The sequence below is a fragment of the Antechinus flavipes genome, chromosome 2 (genome assembly GCF_016432865.1).
Source record: "Antechinus flavipes isolate AdamAnt ecotype Samford, QLD, Australia chromosome 2, AdamAnt_v2, whole genome shotgun sequence".
Lineage (NCBI taxonomy): Eukaryota > Metazoa > Chordata > Mammalia > Dasyuromorphia > Dasyuridae > Antechinus > Antechinus flavipes.
The window spans coordinates 32,772,853-32,787,634 of NC_067399.1; the positions used below are offsets into that span (position 1 = coordinate 32,772,853).

General features: G+C 44.5%; 1 protein-coding gene across 1 annotated transcript; it reads right to left on the reverse strand.

The window, feature by feature from the left end:
* Positions 1 to 1,078: 1,078 nt before the first annotated feature.
* On the reverse strand, positions 1,079 to 14,445 carry SFTPB (surfactant protein B). The gene is made up of 11 exons (XM_051974379.1): positions 14,339 to 14,445; positions 12,657 to 12,790; positions 11,692 to 11,763; positions 11,193 to 11,318; positions 9,784 to 9,927; positions 5,888 to 5,977; positions 4,777 to 4,960; positions 4,439 to 4,599; positions 3,367 to 3,447; positions 2,761 to 2,865; positions 1,079 to 1,470 (listed from the first exon to the last, which is right to left on the reverse strand). Exons 1-11 carry the CDS (start codon positions 14,406 to 14,408, stop codon positions 1,435 to 1,437), a joined length of 1,203 nt encoding a protein of 400 aa, XP_051830339.1. The 5' UTR covers positions 14,409 to 14,445; the 3' UTR covers positions 1,079 to 1,434.
* Between the last annotated feature and the right edge of the window lie 337 nt (positions 14,446 to 14,782).

Consider the following 14,782-nt stretch of genomic DNA (forward strand, 5'->3'; position numbering starts at 1 on the left):
TTCAGCCACCTCCATGGCCACTGGAACAAGGTGCTCTCATCCGCCCATTGTGACAAGGAAATCTTCACTACTGAGCTAATAACTATATACCTTATAAAATTTATGCAAAAATACAAATTGAAGGAGTCCGAAGTAATACTTGATCCTCTACTTAATAGGGAGGCATTGTTGAGTTTGGTGACTAAGTAATAATACGACCACATTTATGCTTTTGGGAAATCACTTTGGTGACTGTTCTGCACATGGAGGATGATTCGGAGTGAGGAGGATTTGAGACGAGGCTTCTGATCAGGGAACGACTGGGACAGTCCAGGATAGATGTGATGAAGTTTTGAACTAGAACAGCGGAGAGAGCGGATGGGAAAATGAAGAGATTTGGCAATTGATTGGCTAGAAGTTTTCCTTTCATTTTACATATAAGTAATCCAACGGTCAGAGAGGATAAGTGATTGTTAGTTTGTGGTGAAATTTGAACTCCATTCTTTTTTTTTTTTTTTTTTTTGGGCAGGGGAGGGGAGTTGGCAATTAGGGTTAAGTGACTTGCCCAGGGTCACACAACTGGGAAGTGTTAAGTGTCTGAGGATAGATTTGAATTCAGGCCCTCCTGAATTCAGGGCTGGTGCTCTATCTACTGCGCCACCAAGCTACCTCTTTGAACTCAGTTCTTAGAACATACAATACTGTTCTTCTGGGGGGTAGGGGAATTATATTTCAACGTCATTTATTTTATTTTTTTGTGAGACAAATGGGGTTGTGACTTGTCAAGTGTGAGTCAAGTGGCTGACATCCACTCATAGTTTTAGAGCTAGAAAAGATTTTAATGGGCATTGAATCCAACCCTCTTGAGGGTCAAGGGTCACACTCTAACCACTGTGCCATCTAGCTAGTTGCCCCCTAATTAGATTCAGCTCCTACTCCAGGGCCCAATTTTCTGGGGCTGCTCTCCCAGGTCCTGGAACTTGAAGGACCTCTCCTTTCCCCCTGGGCCATTCTCCCTACCTCCTGTTTTTGTCCTGAGTGAAATCATTTCTAGTTACCGATCTACTGAGTAATAATTAAAACAGAAACTTCCAGGTACTTGGGATTTAAATCCAAAACTTTACTTGGTATTACATCGGAGTGCATTATTTGGGGTGAAAAGATTTGAAGGATGCAGGTCAGAAGCAGGTCCTCTCTCTCCAACGAAGAACGGTGGCAGAGGCGGCGGCTGGGTCAAAGATACTTGGAAAGGCTGTTGGAAGAAGTGCCCGCAATCCTGCAGGATTCTGAGAAACAGCCTCAAAGTACAAATGGAATCGGGCTGAGGCTGTGGTCCAAAGGGCGTCGGGGGTGGATGTGCCTCCGAGCCTCTGGCAGTCCTGGCCAGCCCCAGCGTAGGGCTCTAGGGAGGCTCTTTTCTGAGAACTGCTGCTCCAGGCCCCTTCGGGGGCCACGTCAATCCTGCCCGTGGATTTTGCAATACAGCAAAGCCTAAGAGCAGAGAAGATGCCCTCAGCCCTCTGCTTGTAGCCTGCTCGATCAGCAGCCCAACCAACGCAGAGAAGGCAGAGGGCAGAGGCCTGTAGCACGTACCACTCACGGCCAAAATGGATAAGGTCTTGTTCCCCAATGGGTGGTCCCTTTTTTTTTTTTTTTTTAAATCTTATCTCAGTTGAAGAGGGAGAACAAGCAGGAAATGATGGTTAGGGCTTGAAAAGACCATCCGGTCCAACCTCATCATTTCACAGATGAGGAAACTGAGGCACAGAGAAATTCAAGTGACTTCTCACTTCTCTATCCATGGCTAGATAGCAGCCGAACTGGGGATTAGAACTCAAGTGTGCTGATTCCCAACCCAAGGTTCTTTCCGTTGTATTTCCCTCAAGTTTGAACCTGGAGGACCTGCTTCTCCAAAGCCAGGAGTGGGCAGTGATTAACCTACGTGATTAATTATCTGAAGGGACATAGAGTGGAGAGAGCCCCGGCTTTAGAGGCTTTGATTTAAAATCTTTGATGTTTCTGCCTCTCTGACTATGATTCTGCTACTAGATTAGAGGATTTCCCTGGCCTTATCACTACATTGGGGTTTAACTAGGAGACCCCCAAAGTCTCCAGGCTTCTGGCTACGATCCCACAATCCCTTTGGGGCTGTTACAGTGAGGTGGGACCCTCCGAAGGGCCTCACAAATCCTCCTTAGAGGCTGCATGGAGGCTGGACTGGGCACTGAGCACACTTAACAGGAAGGGGTCCAGAAGGTGAGCTCTGAGCAAAGGCAGCTCTTAAGACAGGACTGAATTCCTTTTACTGAAAGACTGAGGTCAAGGGAGAAGCTGAGAAGGTAATTGTTGCTTTTTTTCAGCTTGGAGGTCGTCATCATCATCATCATCAATCTATTCATATTTGGTGTTTAAAGGTTTGTTTCCTGTGACATGAGTGATATTGTCCCCATTTTACAGATAAGGCAACTGACTTACCCCCAGTCACATAAATAGTAAATCTCAAAAGGAAGATTTGAACTCAGGATTTCCTGACACAGAACGTAGCCTCGAACCACTGGAGACTCTCGGTAGAGATTCTCTTCCTGTGGTATATGTTAGCACTTTTGCTGAGAAGCTAGATCTGGCTGTCTGGGGAGGGGCAGGGGTTCATCTGGCTTTGACCCTAGTGGGTTTCTGTTGGGTCATGGTGGTCCTGAGGCAGAGCCCTCACTTCCTCTCAGGCCTTCACTTCCTCCCACCCCCTCTGTCCCTGCTTCTCCATCTGGAGGCAGGGCTACTCACATGGCACTCCTTGGCAGCCTGGATGCTGGAACACCAGAAGGTCGGGCCCTGGGCACAGGCCGGAGTCCGAGGCTGACTGAGCTCTGTCTCACACATCCCCATGGTCTGTCCGAGAGAACCCGACCCCGGCAGGGAACAAAGCAGGACAGAGCCTTGTTACCTCCAGGAGTCCTCTCCCTCCCTCCCTTTGGAGTCCAAGAGGACAAATTTCCTGGAGTTTCCCCTTCATACTAATACCTCCTCCTGTGCTTGCCAGGGACATTATATGGTGATTCAGAGGGACAGCTAATGGGGCAAGGACAGGACTCATCCCAATCTGGTCTTTAAACTTTCTGTCCTCAAACCAACAAAGCCTTTTGAGGCTTCCATTGACCTTCGACATAATCTGACTTTCCTGAAATCGGAATATCTGGTGTGTGTGAGCCCAGAGTTGGTGCACGCATAGCTCAGGTCATGCATGAGTGGGAATGACCTCGGGCCTCTTTTGAGGAGTCCCGGGAGGTTTGGATGACAGGGGAACAGAGCCACACTGGGCATGATGGGAAGGACCCAGTGGAGCAGCTAGGCTAGAACGAGAACAGAGTGGGCAGAGGGGGCCACACATACCTGGCAGATGATATGGGGGTCTTGGCCTTGGTGCAGTAAGGACCGTAGTGAGGGATAGAATTGCTCCACCAAACCTTGGCACTGTGAGGGCAGGACACACACACACACACACACACACACACACACACACACACACAGATGTAAAGACTGACCAGAGTTGGGGAAATGGGCCTTTCCTTCCTCATCCAAAATCGTTGTTCTGTTTCTCTAACCCTGCTATCCCCTACATCATCAAGCCAACAAAATATTAACTGTATGCACCAGACCCTACAATACGTTTTAAGGTTACATGTTGGACCTTAGGGATCATCTGGTTGCCCTCACCGCCCCCCCCCCCCATTTTATATTTTACTTACACTTATTCTTAAATGGGTAAATCACTTAATCCTCTGTTTGCCTTAGTTTCCTCATCAGTAAGATGCAGGGGATGGACTCCGTGGCCTCTGAGGCTCCTTCCAGCTCTGATTCAAGTAAATATTGGCCGAATCGAGAAGCCCCAACTCTCAGCTTATTTTCAGTTTTAGAAAACTTTTACTGGATGGGGGTGGGGGTGGGGGGCTGCCCTGACCCAGTCCCTGCCTCTGGGGGTCATAGGAATTTTTTTTCAGGACTAGGTGGTCACCGATATCCCCTCTAACTCACGGTCCGCTCGTGGAGACGAGATCACCACATGTGTAGCAGAGAACCACGTGGCACAGGAAAACAGCATATCCTGTGCTAGTAACTCTGAGGTAGGTTCAAATCCCAGCTCCAACGCTTTCTATATGAATGACCTTAGAACCAAATCATTTCAACTTATGGGGCCTCATCTGGCCTTAGGAGCCATGGAGTCTATCCCTAGCATTTTACAGATTAGGAAACGAAGGCAGACAGAAGTTTAAATGATTTGCCTATTTAGTGTTGTAAGTGGAAGTACCTGTGTGGTGATGATCAAATGAGGTAACACCTGTGTCAAGTGCTTTGCAAGTATTAGAGCAATAGCTGTATCAGGGCTGGCTGTTATCATTTTGGGGAGAGGGGGAGAGTCGAGTGTAATCCTGAAGATCTTGGCTGCAGGGCCCAGCCCCCTCACCTCCTGCCAGTCCAGCTGGGGGTTGTTGCAGATGCTGAGGAGTGTTTTCTCTACGTCTCTCTCAGTGCTGTTCCCCCGCAGTTCTGATGATGCCCAGCTGGTCACCGAGACACAGAGGCGGCAGTCTGGGTCGGAGGGTGTCCACTGGTTTGGCAGAAGTCCTGAAATGGCATGTTTTGCAGAGATGTGGTGCAAGGGAGGAGAGAAGTGAAAGCCAGAGGGAAGGGGGGAAAAATCTAAGATAGGGGAAGGGGCTGAGATGAAGGACAAATGGACTAGGAAGTAAGGAAATCAGATCACCAAAACACATAAAGAGCAACTTGCCAGTTGTGGCTCACCTAGGTTATAGGTCTGTTCGGTGGAGCATCGAAGGACCAGACCGCAGATCAGTTGGGGTAAGACGCGGCTCATGACTGCATCTATCAGGATGACGGTGTAGCGCTCAGCCAGGCACTGGCAGATGCCACCGGCCACCAGGGGCACGATGTGACACACTTGGGAAACAGCCAGTGCCAGCACAGACTGAAGGAGAAGAAGGGGTGGAGGTGAGGCTCTGAGGTGGGCCAGCAGGAAGAAGGCCAGGGTGGGAATGTTTGAACACATAAGGGAGTCAGGGCCCACGGTGTCCCTACTTGTACTTCTGGCCCCTCCTTGGAAAACCCAACAGCCATCCTATTCCAACTTGGCTCTTGGTTCATTCATACAGAGACAACATGAAAAACCAGCCCTGCCCTCAAAGAGCTTACGTGTTATTTTGCCCTAAATGGAGGAGGAGGAGGAGATTTGAAGTATGGAAAGTTACCCTTCCTTTCCAGAGGCAGGGTAGGAGCTGATTGGAGGGAAAGAAGGAAGGGAGAAAAAAGGAGCTACCCTCTCTGGGTAGGAGCCCCACAAACCCCTGAGAAAAGGCTTGGGGAGTTCTAGGTAACTCAAATGGAGTCAGGCAACCTTTTCCAGCAGTAATACCTCTCTCCTGAATTCTCGGCCAAATACTAGGGCGGGAAGCCCATGGTGGAAGCAGATATTTAGGCTAGTGCAATCTGATCTGAAAGACTCCCAAGCTGGAATCTCTTTAAGTCATCAGAGTTCTAACCCCCGTGGTTCTTTCTGGAGCACAACCAGTTTCCAGGCTAATTTGAGTATATTGAGAACTATCCTATGGTCCCTTATGGTTGGCCACATGTATTCTGGTCCCTTCCTAAAAACTTGGGCGGCCAAGTGTGTCCACTAGCGCCCGGAGGGGTCAGACAAAAGTCCATCCCCATCCAACCTCTACTTGCAGGTGAACTGAGCCTCCTCATGGGGATGGAGTTGAGGCCGGGAACTGAGATACCTGTGAACTGATAGCTGCAGGGCTAGGGTAGGACAACTAAGGAACCGGGGAGGTAAAGTCATTAAGAACAGGAAAGGGAGTCTGCCTCCATGCACAGGGCAGCCCCTCGGCCTCACCTTGGGGATCACAGATTGAACCTTCTTGATTAAGGTTCGGCAGAGCCAACAGAATGGAAGCGGGATGGGAAAGTTCTGTTTGATGAGGTCCTAGAGGAAGAGAACCACAGGGAAAAGAGGATGATCAGTTGGAGAGGGCTGCCTCTTGTCCCTTGCCTTCCTAACTTTACAGCTTTTCTTCCAGAAATTACAGGAACTCTCTGGCTCTCTGCTCTTTTTCTTTCTGCACTCTCTTCCCATTTCTCCATCTCCCTTAACTACACTAGTTGGGCCTGAACCCGTGTCTTCTGTCTTTTTCTAATTTTGAGAGACTATTAATCCTCACCTTAGTTTTTAGCTGTATTCAAGTATTTGAAGGACTGTGAAATATATTAATAAGTATTTATTAAGCACCTACTATATGCTAATCATTATGCTAAATGTTGAAAGAGGAGCCAGATGTGCTCTGCTTGGGCCCTGGAAAAGAGAACCAGAAATGCTGGTTGCAAAGGGGAAGAATTAGACCTGAGGGAGTGAGCTCCCTGTCACCAGAGATCTTCAAGCACAGGCTGGTACCACTAGTTGGGGACTGTCTGAAAAAGATTCTTCTTTTTCGGTGATGAATCAGACAAGAGGGCTCTTGAGGTCCTTTCCAATTTCGAGGCTCTGGAATCCTTTCCTTCCTTCTTCTCTCAGTGTTCTAGCCAACTCTGGAATCCCATTCACGCTCTCTTTTTCCTTCCCTGACACTCTACCAAGTATCTCCACGGTCTGGGATCATAGAACTCACACTCCCTCCCCCAGCAGAAGACTGGAATAGGATCAGAACCTTGGATAGAACGCTGGCTAACCCCCATAGTTGAGGGGCCTCTGTGTGGTTCAAAAGCCAGTCCAACTCAACTTGCATTTATTAAATGGCTACTGTGTACACAGCACAATGCTCTGAGACATTTAAAGCCCTTTACAACTTGGCTCCAATCTGGCTCCAATCTAATTTTTAAATCTTATTATATATTCTTCTTCCTATACTCTTTGGTCCAGCCAACTATCATTCTTGCTGTTCGTAACATATGATATGCTGTCTTATCTCTCTGTGCCCCACACCCACAATGCCCTCCTTCCTGACCTTTTCCTCTGAAAAGTATCCCTTATTTCTTTCAAAGCTCAGCTCAAGCATCACCTCCTGCATGAAGCTTTCCTTGAAGTCCCCAGGTTCTAGGCTTTCTCTCTCCTTCAAATTGCCTTACATTTATTTTGTCTATGCAGATTTCTGATTATGTTCTCCTTGGATGAAATATCAGTTCTCTGAGGGCAAGGACTGTTTTGTTTTATTTTATTTCTCATTTTTCACCTAGCACATTGCCTGGAACTTAGTAGCTGGTTGATAAATGCTTGATTGATTGATTTTTGATTATTAAGCACTGGTCATAGAAAGACAAAATGAAGATCCAAATCTGCCTTAAAGTGTTTAAACTCTACTGTTTGCACTCTTGGGGGTCAGGAGAGCCTGGATAATTGAAATCCAAAGCCTCTATGTAGTTAAGAATTTCTCTGTGTGTCTCTCATCTCTGTCTCTGTCTTTGTCTCTGTGTGTGTCTCTTTTCTCTCCCTGCCTCTCTCTTTGTGTGTCTCTACCTCTGTATCTCTCTCTGTCCCTCTCTCTCTGTCTCTCTGTTTCTTTCCTTCCCTCTCCCCATTCTATTTAAGAGAACTAGTTCCTAAGGCATCAGCCAGATGAACCAGCTTGGGTTCTGTCTCCATCCCTATTGTACATGGATAGCTATTGTCCCTGATACCTCACACAAAAGATGATTTCTCCTGGCCCTTCCCCACCTAAACCAGGTCAGGAAACTCTTCCTCTGATCTAGCTCAACTCCCCTTTGCTAATTTCCTTGATCAGAATGTATTCTGTCTTTATATGAATGAGTATTTTACTTAGGCTATTATTAAGCAGAAAGGGGCCCTTGAACTGATGGATAACTGGGCAATAAAATATTTCCCCCAGAGGCAGTTGGGGTTTAAATGACTAATTTGTTCAGGGGGAAATATGGTGTCTGATGTCACATATGAACTCTGGTCCTTGTGACTCCAGAGCCAGTGCTCTAGCCACTGTTCTGTCTAGCTGTCTCCAGTTAGATCTTTCTATCATATCATGTATAGAGGCATTTTAAGGGTAAGCACACACATATGTGTGGAGTAAGTATGGCCATATGGGAGTCCCATGTCTAGCTGAGCATTTAATCATGGTTCTGGGAATATGCTAGGCTCACTTTCCATCTGGGCTTTACCCTATCAATGAACCTGGTTTTAAGGGAGTAGGTGCCATGGACATTGGACTGAGAACTCAGCATCCAGTGATTGGGTCACTGACTAATATGTGGTCTTGGATAATTCACTGTATCTCTCTTCCTCAATTTCCTTAATTCCCTTGATAGTCTTGACCCTTTGTTCTTTCAGATGAATTTTGTTATTATTTTTTCTAGTCCTATAAATTAATGTTTTAGCAGTCCAATTGGTATGGCACTGAACAAGTAGACCAATTTAGGCAGAATTGTCATTTGCATTATGTTACCTCAGCTTAGCTATGAACGATGGATATTTTTCCAATTGTTTAGATCTGACTTTTTTTTGTATGAGAAGTGTTTTGTCATTGTGTTCATATAGTTCTTAGGTTTGTCTTAGCTGGTAGACCCTCAAGTATTTTATTTTGTCTACTATAATTTTAAATGGAATTTCTCTTTCTATCTCTTGCTGATGGGCTTTATCAGTAATATACAGAAATGCTGATGATTTGAGTTTATTTTATATTCTGAAACTTTGCTAAAGCTGTGAATTGTTTGCAATAGGTTTTTGGATGATTTTCTAGAATTCTCTAAGTATGTCATCACATCATCTGCAAAGAGAGATAGTTTTATTTCCTGATTGCCTATTCTAATTCCTTCCATTTCTTTTTCTTTTTTATTGCTAAAGACAGCATTTCTAATATAACGTTGAATAATAGTGGTGATAATGGGCACCCTTGTTTTGCCCCTGGTCTTATTGGATATGTGTCCAGCTTTTTTCCATTACAAATAATGCTTGCTAGTTTTAGATAAATACTGCTTATTATTTTAAGGAAAGCTCCCTTTATCCCTATGCTCTCTAGTATTTTTTAATAGGAATGGATGCTATATTTTTGAAATAAAGCTTTTTTTAGCATCTATTGAGATTACCTATGATTTCTGTTGGCTTTGTTATTGAAATGATTGATGATGATAATAGTTTTCCTGATATTGAACTAGGACTACATTCCTGGTATAAATCCCCGTCGGTCATAGTGATTTATCCTGCTGATAAATTGCTGTAATTTCTTTGTTAATGTTTTATTTAAAATTTTTGCATCAATACTCATTAGAGAGATTGGTCTTTAATTTTCTTTCTCTGTTTTGGCTCTTCCTGGTTTAGATATCAGTACCATATTTGTGTCATAGAAGAAATTTGTCTGCCTCAGTTTCCTTCTCTGCCAAATGAGGAGAATGGACTTTAAAATAGTAATAGCTGACATTTGTAAAGTGCCTTAAAGTCTCCAGAGTGCTTTATCCATAATCCCCTCTTCCCTCACCCCAGGCAAGATGATGAGGCTCTGAGAAGTTGTCACATAGAAAATAGGAATTGAAATGAAAACTGTTTTGGGGTATCATGCTTCTAGTGCCATGTTTTACCCTCTCTGCTGAGATCCAAGGTTCTTTAATTCTAAGCTTTTAAGATGCTATGATTCATTCAAGGAACATTGGAGAAAACCCCTCCGGCTTTTGGTGACCTGACTCCCTCCACCATCCTCGGGAAGGTATTCCCCTCTCTCTTCCCAGCCCAGGCTCCTGCTTTGTTCTCTAAAGAAAGACAGTAGCCAAGAGTGACATTAAGGGGAGGCAGCTCACCTGGGTATGAGCTCCAGGTCTCCCTGGGAAATCCTCCAGAAATGCTGGAACCAGATTCTCTGAGAGAGCCTGAGACTCTGGCTCCCATAATGAGAGGGGGGTCTTGTCTTCACACAGGCCAAGACTCCCACATATCCGCTTTGGCTGTTGGGAAACAATAAGAGATATCAGAAGATGTGATGGCAACCAGGAGAGAAAGGAAATCCCTGGTCTTAACTCAGTCTTTGGTGAAGAGAAGTCAGAAACTATAAATGGAAATATACACAGGATCATATAGAATGATAGACACTCACTGGGGGCAAAGGGACAGGTAGCTGAAGGTATCTTCATTCAAAGGAGTAGATCATTGGGCAGGGGGTGAACACATGTGTATATCTCTGAGCTTGTGTATTTAGAAAAGGTATGCAAAAAAAAAAAAAAGAAAGGATGTGCAGTATGTGTGAGGAAAGAATTATATGTATGTGGGGAACTGTATGTATGCATGTGGGTGCTCTGAATGTATCCAAAGATTAGGTGCTTTTCATGGGATAGTAGAGTGAATATTCTATATATAAGGATGTGGAGTGAATACTCTGTGCTGGGTGAGTGCTCTGTGTAAATGTGGATTAGGTACTTGTGTGTCTATGGAGGTGAATGCTTTCTGTTTATGTATATGAGTCCCAAAGTGTATATGTACAGTGAGTACAATGTGTATATGATTTGAGGAAGATTACTAAGTATTAAGAAAAATTATTTTTCTCTTATATGATAATCAAATATGACATTGAACTGAAGGACTTTGTCGATAGGTGAGATGACTTTTTGATCTTGGGTAGGTAACCCCACCCAACTAGAGAATCTTACAAAGAATTTAATTTAAAGTGAATTCCAGCCCATTGTGGACTATTTCAGTTTTGAGTGAGGATATATCCTTTGTCTAGATTGCCTGAGGCTGGGTATGCTTTGAGAGGAAAAGTGATTAAAGTCACAAATCCAGCCCCTCATTAGAATGGGTCCACACTCATAATATTTATTCTTCTCATTAATAGTTAACCAGAGTTGGTTGCCTTCCTCAGGAACACTCATTCTACCAAGAGTATATAACACTGAATGAGTACCATGAGGGCTCTTTGGTATTTGAGAGTTTTTGGCTAATATTTTATTTAATATTTTTACATCAATGTTCATTAAGGAGATTGGTCTATAATTTTCCATTTCTGTTTTTGTCCTACCTGGTTTAGGTATCAATACCATGTCCGTGTCATAAAAGGAGTAGTATTTGAGAATTTTAACAACCCTTTTATTAATTATTGCTAGTGTGAGTAATATAATGATCCATCAGAAACTGTCTCTTGAACTTTTTTTGCATCACCAGTATATATATTAGGTATGAGTTTTGAATGAACATCGGGTATATGTGTATTACTCACAATCTGTCCCTGGAAGTGTGTGATGAGGAGAGACAAGTACTCATCCACCATGTGCTGGCAACTTGGGACCATGAGCTTCATTGGTAATTTGGAACATTCTTCCTCTAGGAAGTTCTTAATGGTTTTCTAGAGAGAAAATGCAGGATTATGACAAGATCTGGGAAGCAGGGGCCAAGGAAACTCTCATAGGGAGCCTGGAGGAAAGAAATGACATGGGAGAATACAATGGATAACTGGGAGATGGGGAGGGCTTGAGGGAAAAACATCAGATCATGGTATGGGGAGGGACAAATCAAAGATTTCCGTGCACAGACTGAACCTAATGAATGAATTCAAGGTTCTTGGTGCTCTGTAGTCTTTTTGTGCTGGGCTTCTCTATCCAGTATCCTTGTTCCCTTCTCTGTGCTGCCCCATGTCCGGTCCTGCTCCCTGTCTGTACCTTTCCTGTTGCCTTCCAGGGACGTTTCCCTCAACCCCAGGAGAGAAAGCATTTCAATACCTTGAAAATAGTCTCTTTAGCCATCTTGGTGAGAATGGTCACGATGTCCTGACATTCCTGGCAAAGGTCATCCTGAGAAGGAGGAAAGAACAGAGCAAGAGGCAGGGAAGAGAGGATTTCTCTTAGGGGCCAACAATCTCAATGTTGATGTGGACAGAATGTTTTTCATGAAGAACAAAACCCTCTCTCTCTCAGCTTTGAGTATTTTCTCTGCTTGTCCCCAAAGTCTGGAAAGCTCTCCCTTTTTCACTCTGTCTACTTTAAGTTTCAGCTAAAATCCCTTCTTCTACTCAAAAGCTTCCCCATTTCCTCTTAATTCTAGTGCCTTCTCTCAGTTATTTTCTATTTATCTTATATAAAGCTTGCTTTGTATATAGTTTTTTTTTTTTTTGACACATTGTCTTCCCTATTAAGCTCCTTGAGGACTGGAACTAGCTTTTGCCTCTTTGGATCCTCATTGTTTAGTACAGTGCCTGGCACATAGTAGGTGCCTAATACATGTTGACTGGGGAGGCTTAGATGATAAACTCCTTGAGGAAAGGGAGTGGATTACTTTTATATTTTCATCCCAAGGGCTTATCATGATGCTTGGCACATGGTAGGTGCTTAATATGCTTATTGGATTGAACTGATAGCTACATTCCCATCAAGAATCAAGAATCAATAAAGACTTATTAAGCACTTACTACATGCCAACCATACCGCTAAGCTCTGGGGATACAAAGAAAGTAAGAACACATTTCTTGTCCCCAAGAATGTAAGCTTTCTAATGGAGGAGATGCCATGTACATATATAAGTATGTACAAGAGACAACCTTAGAGGCCTGCAGCTGAGGGAGCAATAGCCTTCTTCTCTACTTCTGAGTCTCTGGAAACTCTATACTCTCTCTTATCCACTTCTGGGACTCAGTTCCACATATACTCTTTGGGATTTTTCCCTTCATGCCCAGCGAACTGATACTCACTTCATTAGCATGTCCCCAGACCTTCTGGAAGCACCGACCGAGGGATCCACAGAGAATAGCCGTCTCAATGTCCTGACACTGGAGCTCGAGATCTTGGGCACAAGCTGATAGGGTGGGGATTCGAGCTGCTGCAGCTGAGGACCCAAACCAGTTTCCTCACTTGGGGAGCACAGCGGCCTGACTCCCCATTTTCAACCTTCACAGAACTACAGAATTAAAGTGGGAAGAAGTCTTGCAAAGAACTTTGTCTCATACTAATCTAGTCCAAGCTGGATGTGGAAAAGAACCCCTTCTTTCCATGCAGCAAAACACCCCGACAAGTGATTATCCAACTTGGTGGATGACTTCCACTGATGGGGCGCTCATTACCTTCCACTCTTTTTAGACCTTACTCACTGTTAGAAAGTTCTTCCTGATGTCAAAGCTGAACTTCTGATTTTATCCATTGTTCCTGGTTCTTCTCCCTTGGGCCAAGCAGAACTAGTGGAGTGTTTCTCCCACAAGACATCCTTTATATTCTTGAAGATAGTGATCATGGGACCACGGATGCCTGATCCCCACACAGCATGAACAGAACCTTCTATAGTCTGTGTGTCTCCCTTTTTTATGATCCAGCTTATTTCCTAAACCAGTGGTCCTCAAACTTTTGTTCTCAATATCTTTATCCTATTTAAAATGATTGAGGATCTGTCCAAAGAGTTTTTGTTAATGTGGTTTATAGTTATAGATATTGATCACATTAAAAATAAAAACTAATTATGAATTTGTAGACTCTCTGAAAGGATTTCAGAGATTCCCAGGATGCTCTGGACCAGACTTTGAGAACCACTGTCCTAAACAAACCCATTTTCTCTTCCATACAGGAGCCCTTCAGATATTTGGTAAATCACTATTGTGCTCTCTGAGCCTTTTTAAAAAGTTAAATACCCCTAATTGCTCCATCTATTTCCTAAAACCCAATAGGAACCTTCATCATCCTGGTTGACCTCTTTCTATACTGTCCAATTTATCAATGTCTTTTCTAAATTATATTCCTCTCTTCTGAATTTGATACCAGCAGAGAATAATTGTGGGATGATCATCACTTCCTTATTTTTAGGATCTTTCCACCTCTTAATTTTGACTTTTTTTTTTCTTTTTTGGCTCCCATATTATTCTGGTGATTATCTGGAGCCTGTTGTTCACCAATCTCCCCAGATCTTTTCCCAGAAGAACTGCTATATAACCACACTTTCCTAATTTTTAACTTGTACAATTCAAGTTTTTTAATCCAAGAACCTCCCTGAATATTTACACAGGTATAATCTCCCTCTCCCTTCCTCTGCCATTTCTCATTCCTTGTGAATCTTTCTGGAGGGTTTTCAGAGGGATAATTTCTTTCAATTTCTTTCAATTTTCACTCTTCATTTGCTGGACTCGGACTTCCACTCTGGCCCCTGGTCTATAAGAGCAGGAGGTGGAAGGAGATGAAGAGCTGGAAGGGACCTCAGAGGTCATTCAGTCATCCTTCTTATATGAATTGAAACCCAGAGTTTTGTCTCGCTCAAGGTCACCCAGATATAAGCGTTGGAAGTGGGGACCCCTGGAACCCAGGCCTTTGGACTCCAGAATCCCTGACCTTTTTATTGCACTCTAGCTGAGAGCCCCAACTGTTTCTCTCGAGATTGAGGGGATTGACTCACCGGGGCTGGGGCTGGAGAATGGCAGCAGCAGCAGCAGCAGCAGCGGTGGGAGGGTTCCAGCTGAAGCCATCGTAGATGATCCAGCAGAGTTTGTCACTCAGGAGTTCTGAGTCAGGAGTCCTGGCTGCAGCATTTATAGTTGGGGGCGTGGGCACCATGCTGGAATGGAGGCAAAGGGGGCAGCTTAGAGGGAGCCCTGAGAAGGGGGGCTGAGGCTGGAATCAAGGAGCAGAGCCAGGGAAAAGGCATCTGGGGGGAGATGGTCCAGGAAATGGGGAGGGGGAAAGGAGAAGGATGGGAGGAGAAGGAGGAGGAGGAGGGAAGGGAGAGCAGGAGAAGAGTAGGGAAGGGAGAGCAGGAGAGGCAGAAGGGAGAGCAGGAGAGGCAGAAGAGGGAGAGGAGACAAGAGAAAGGAAGGGAGGAGGAAATGAAGTGGAGGGAGAG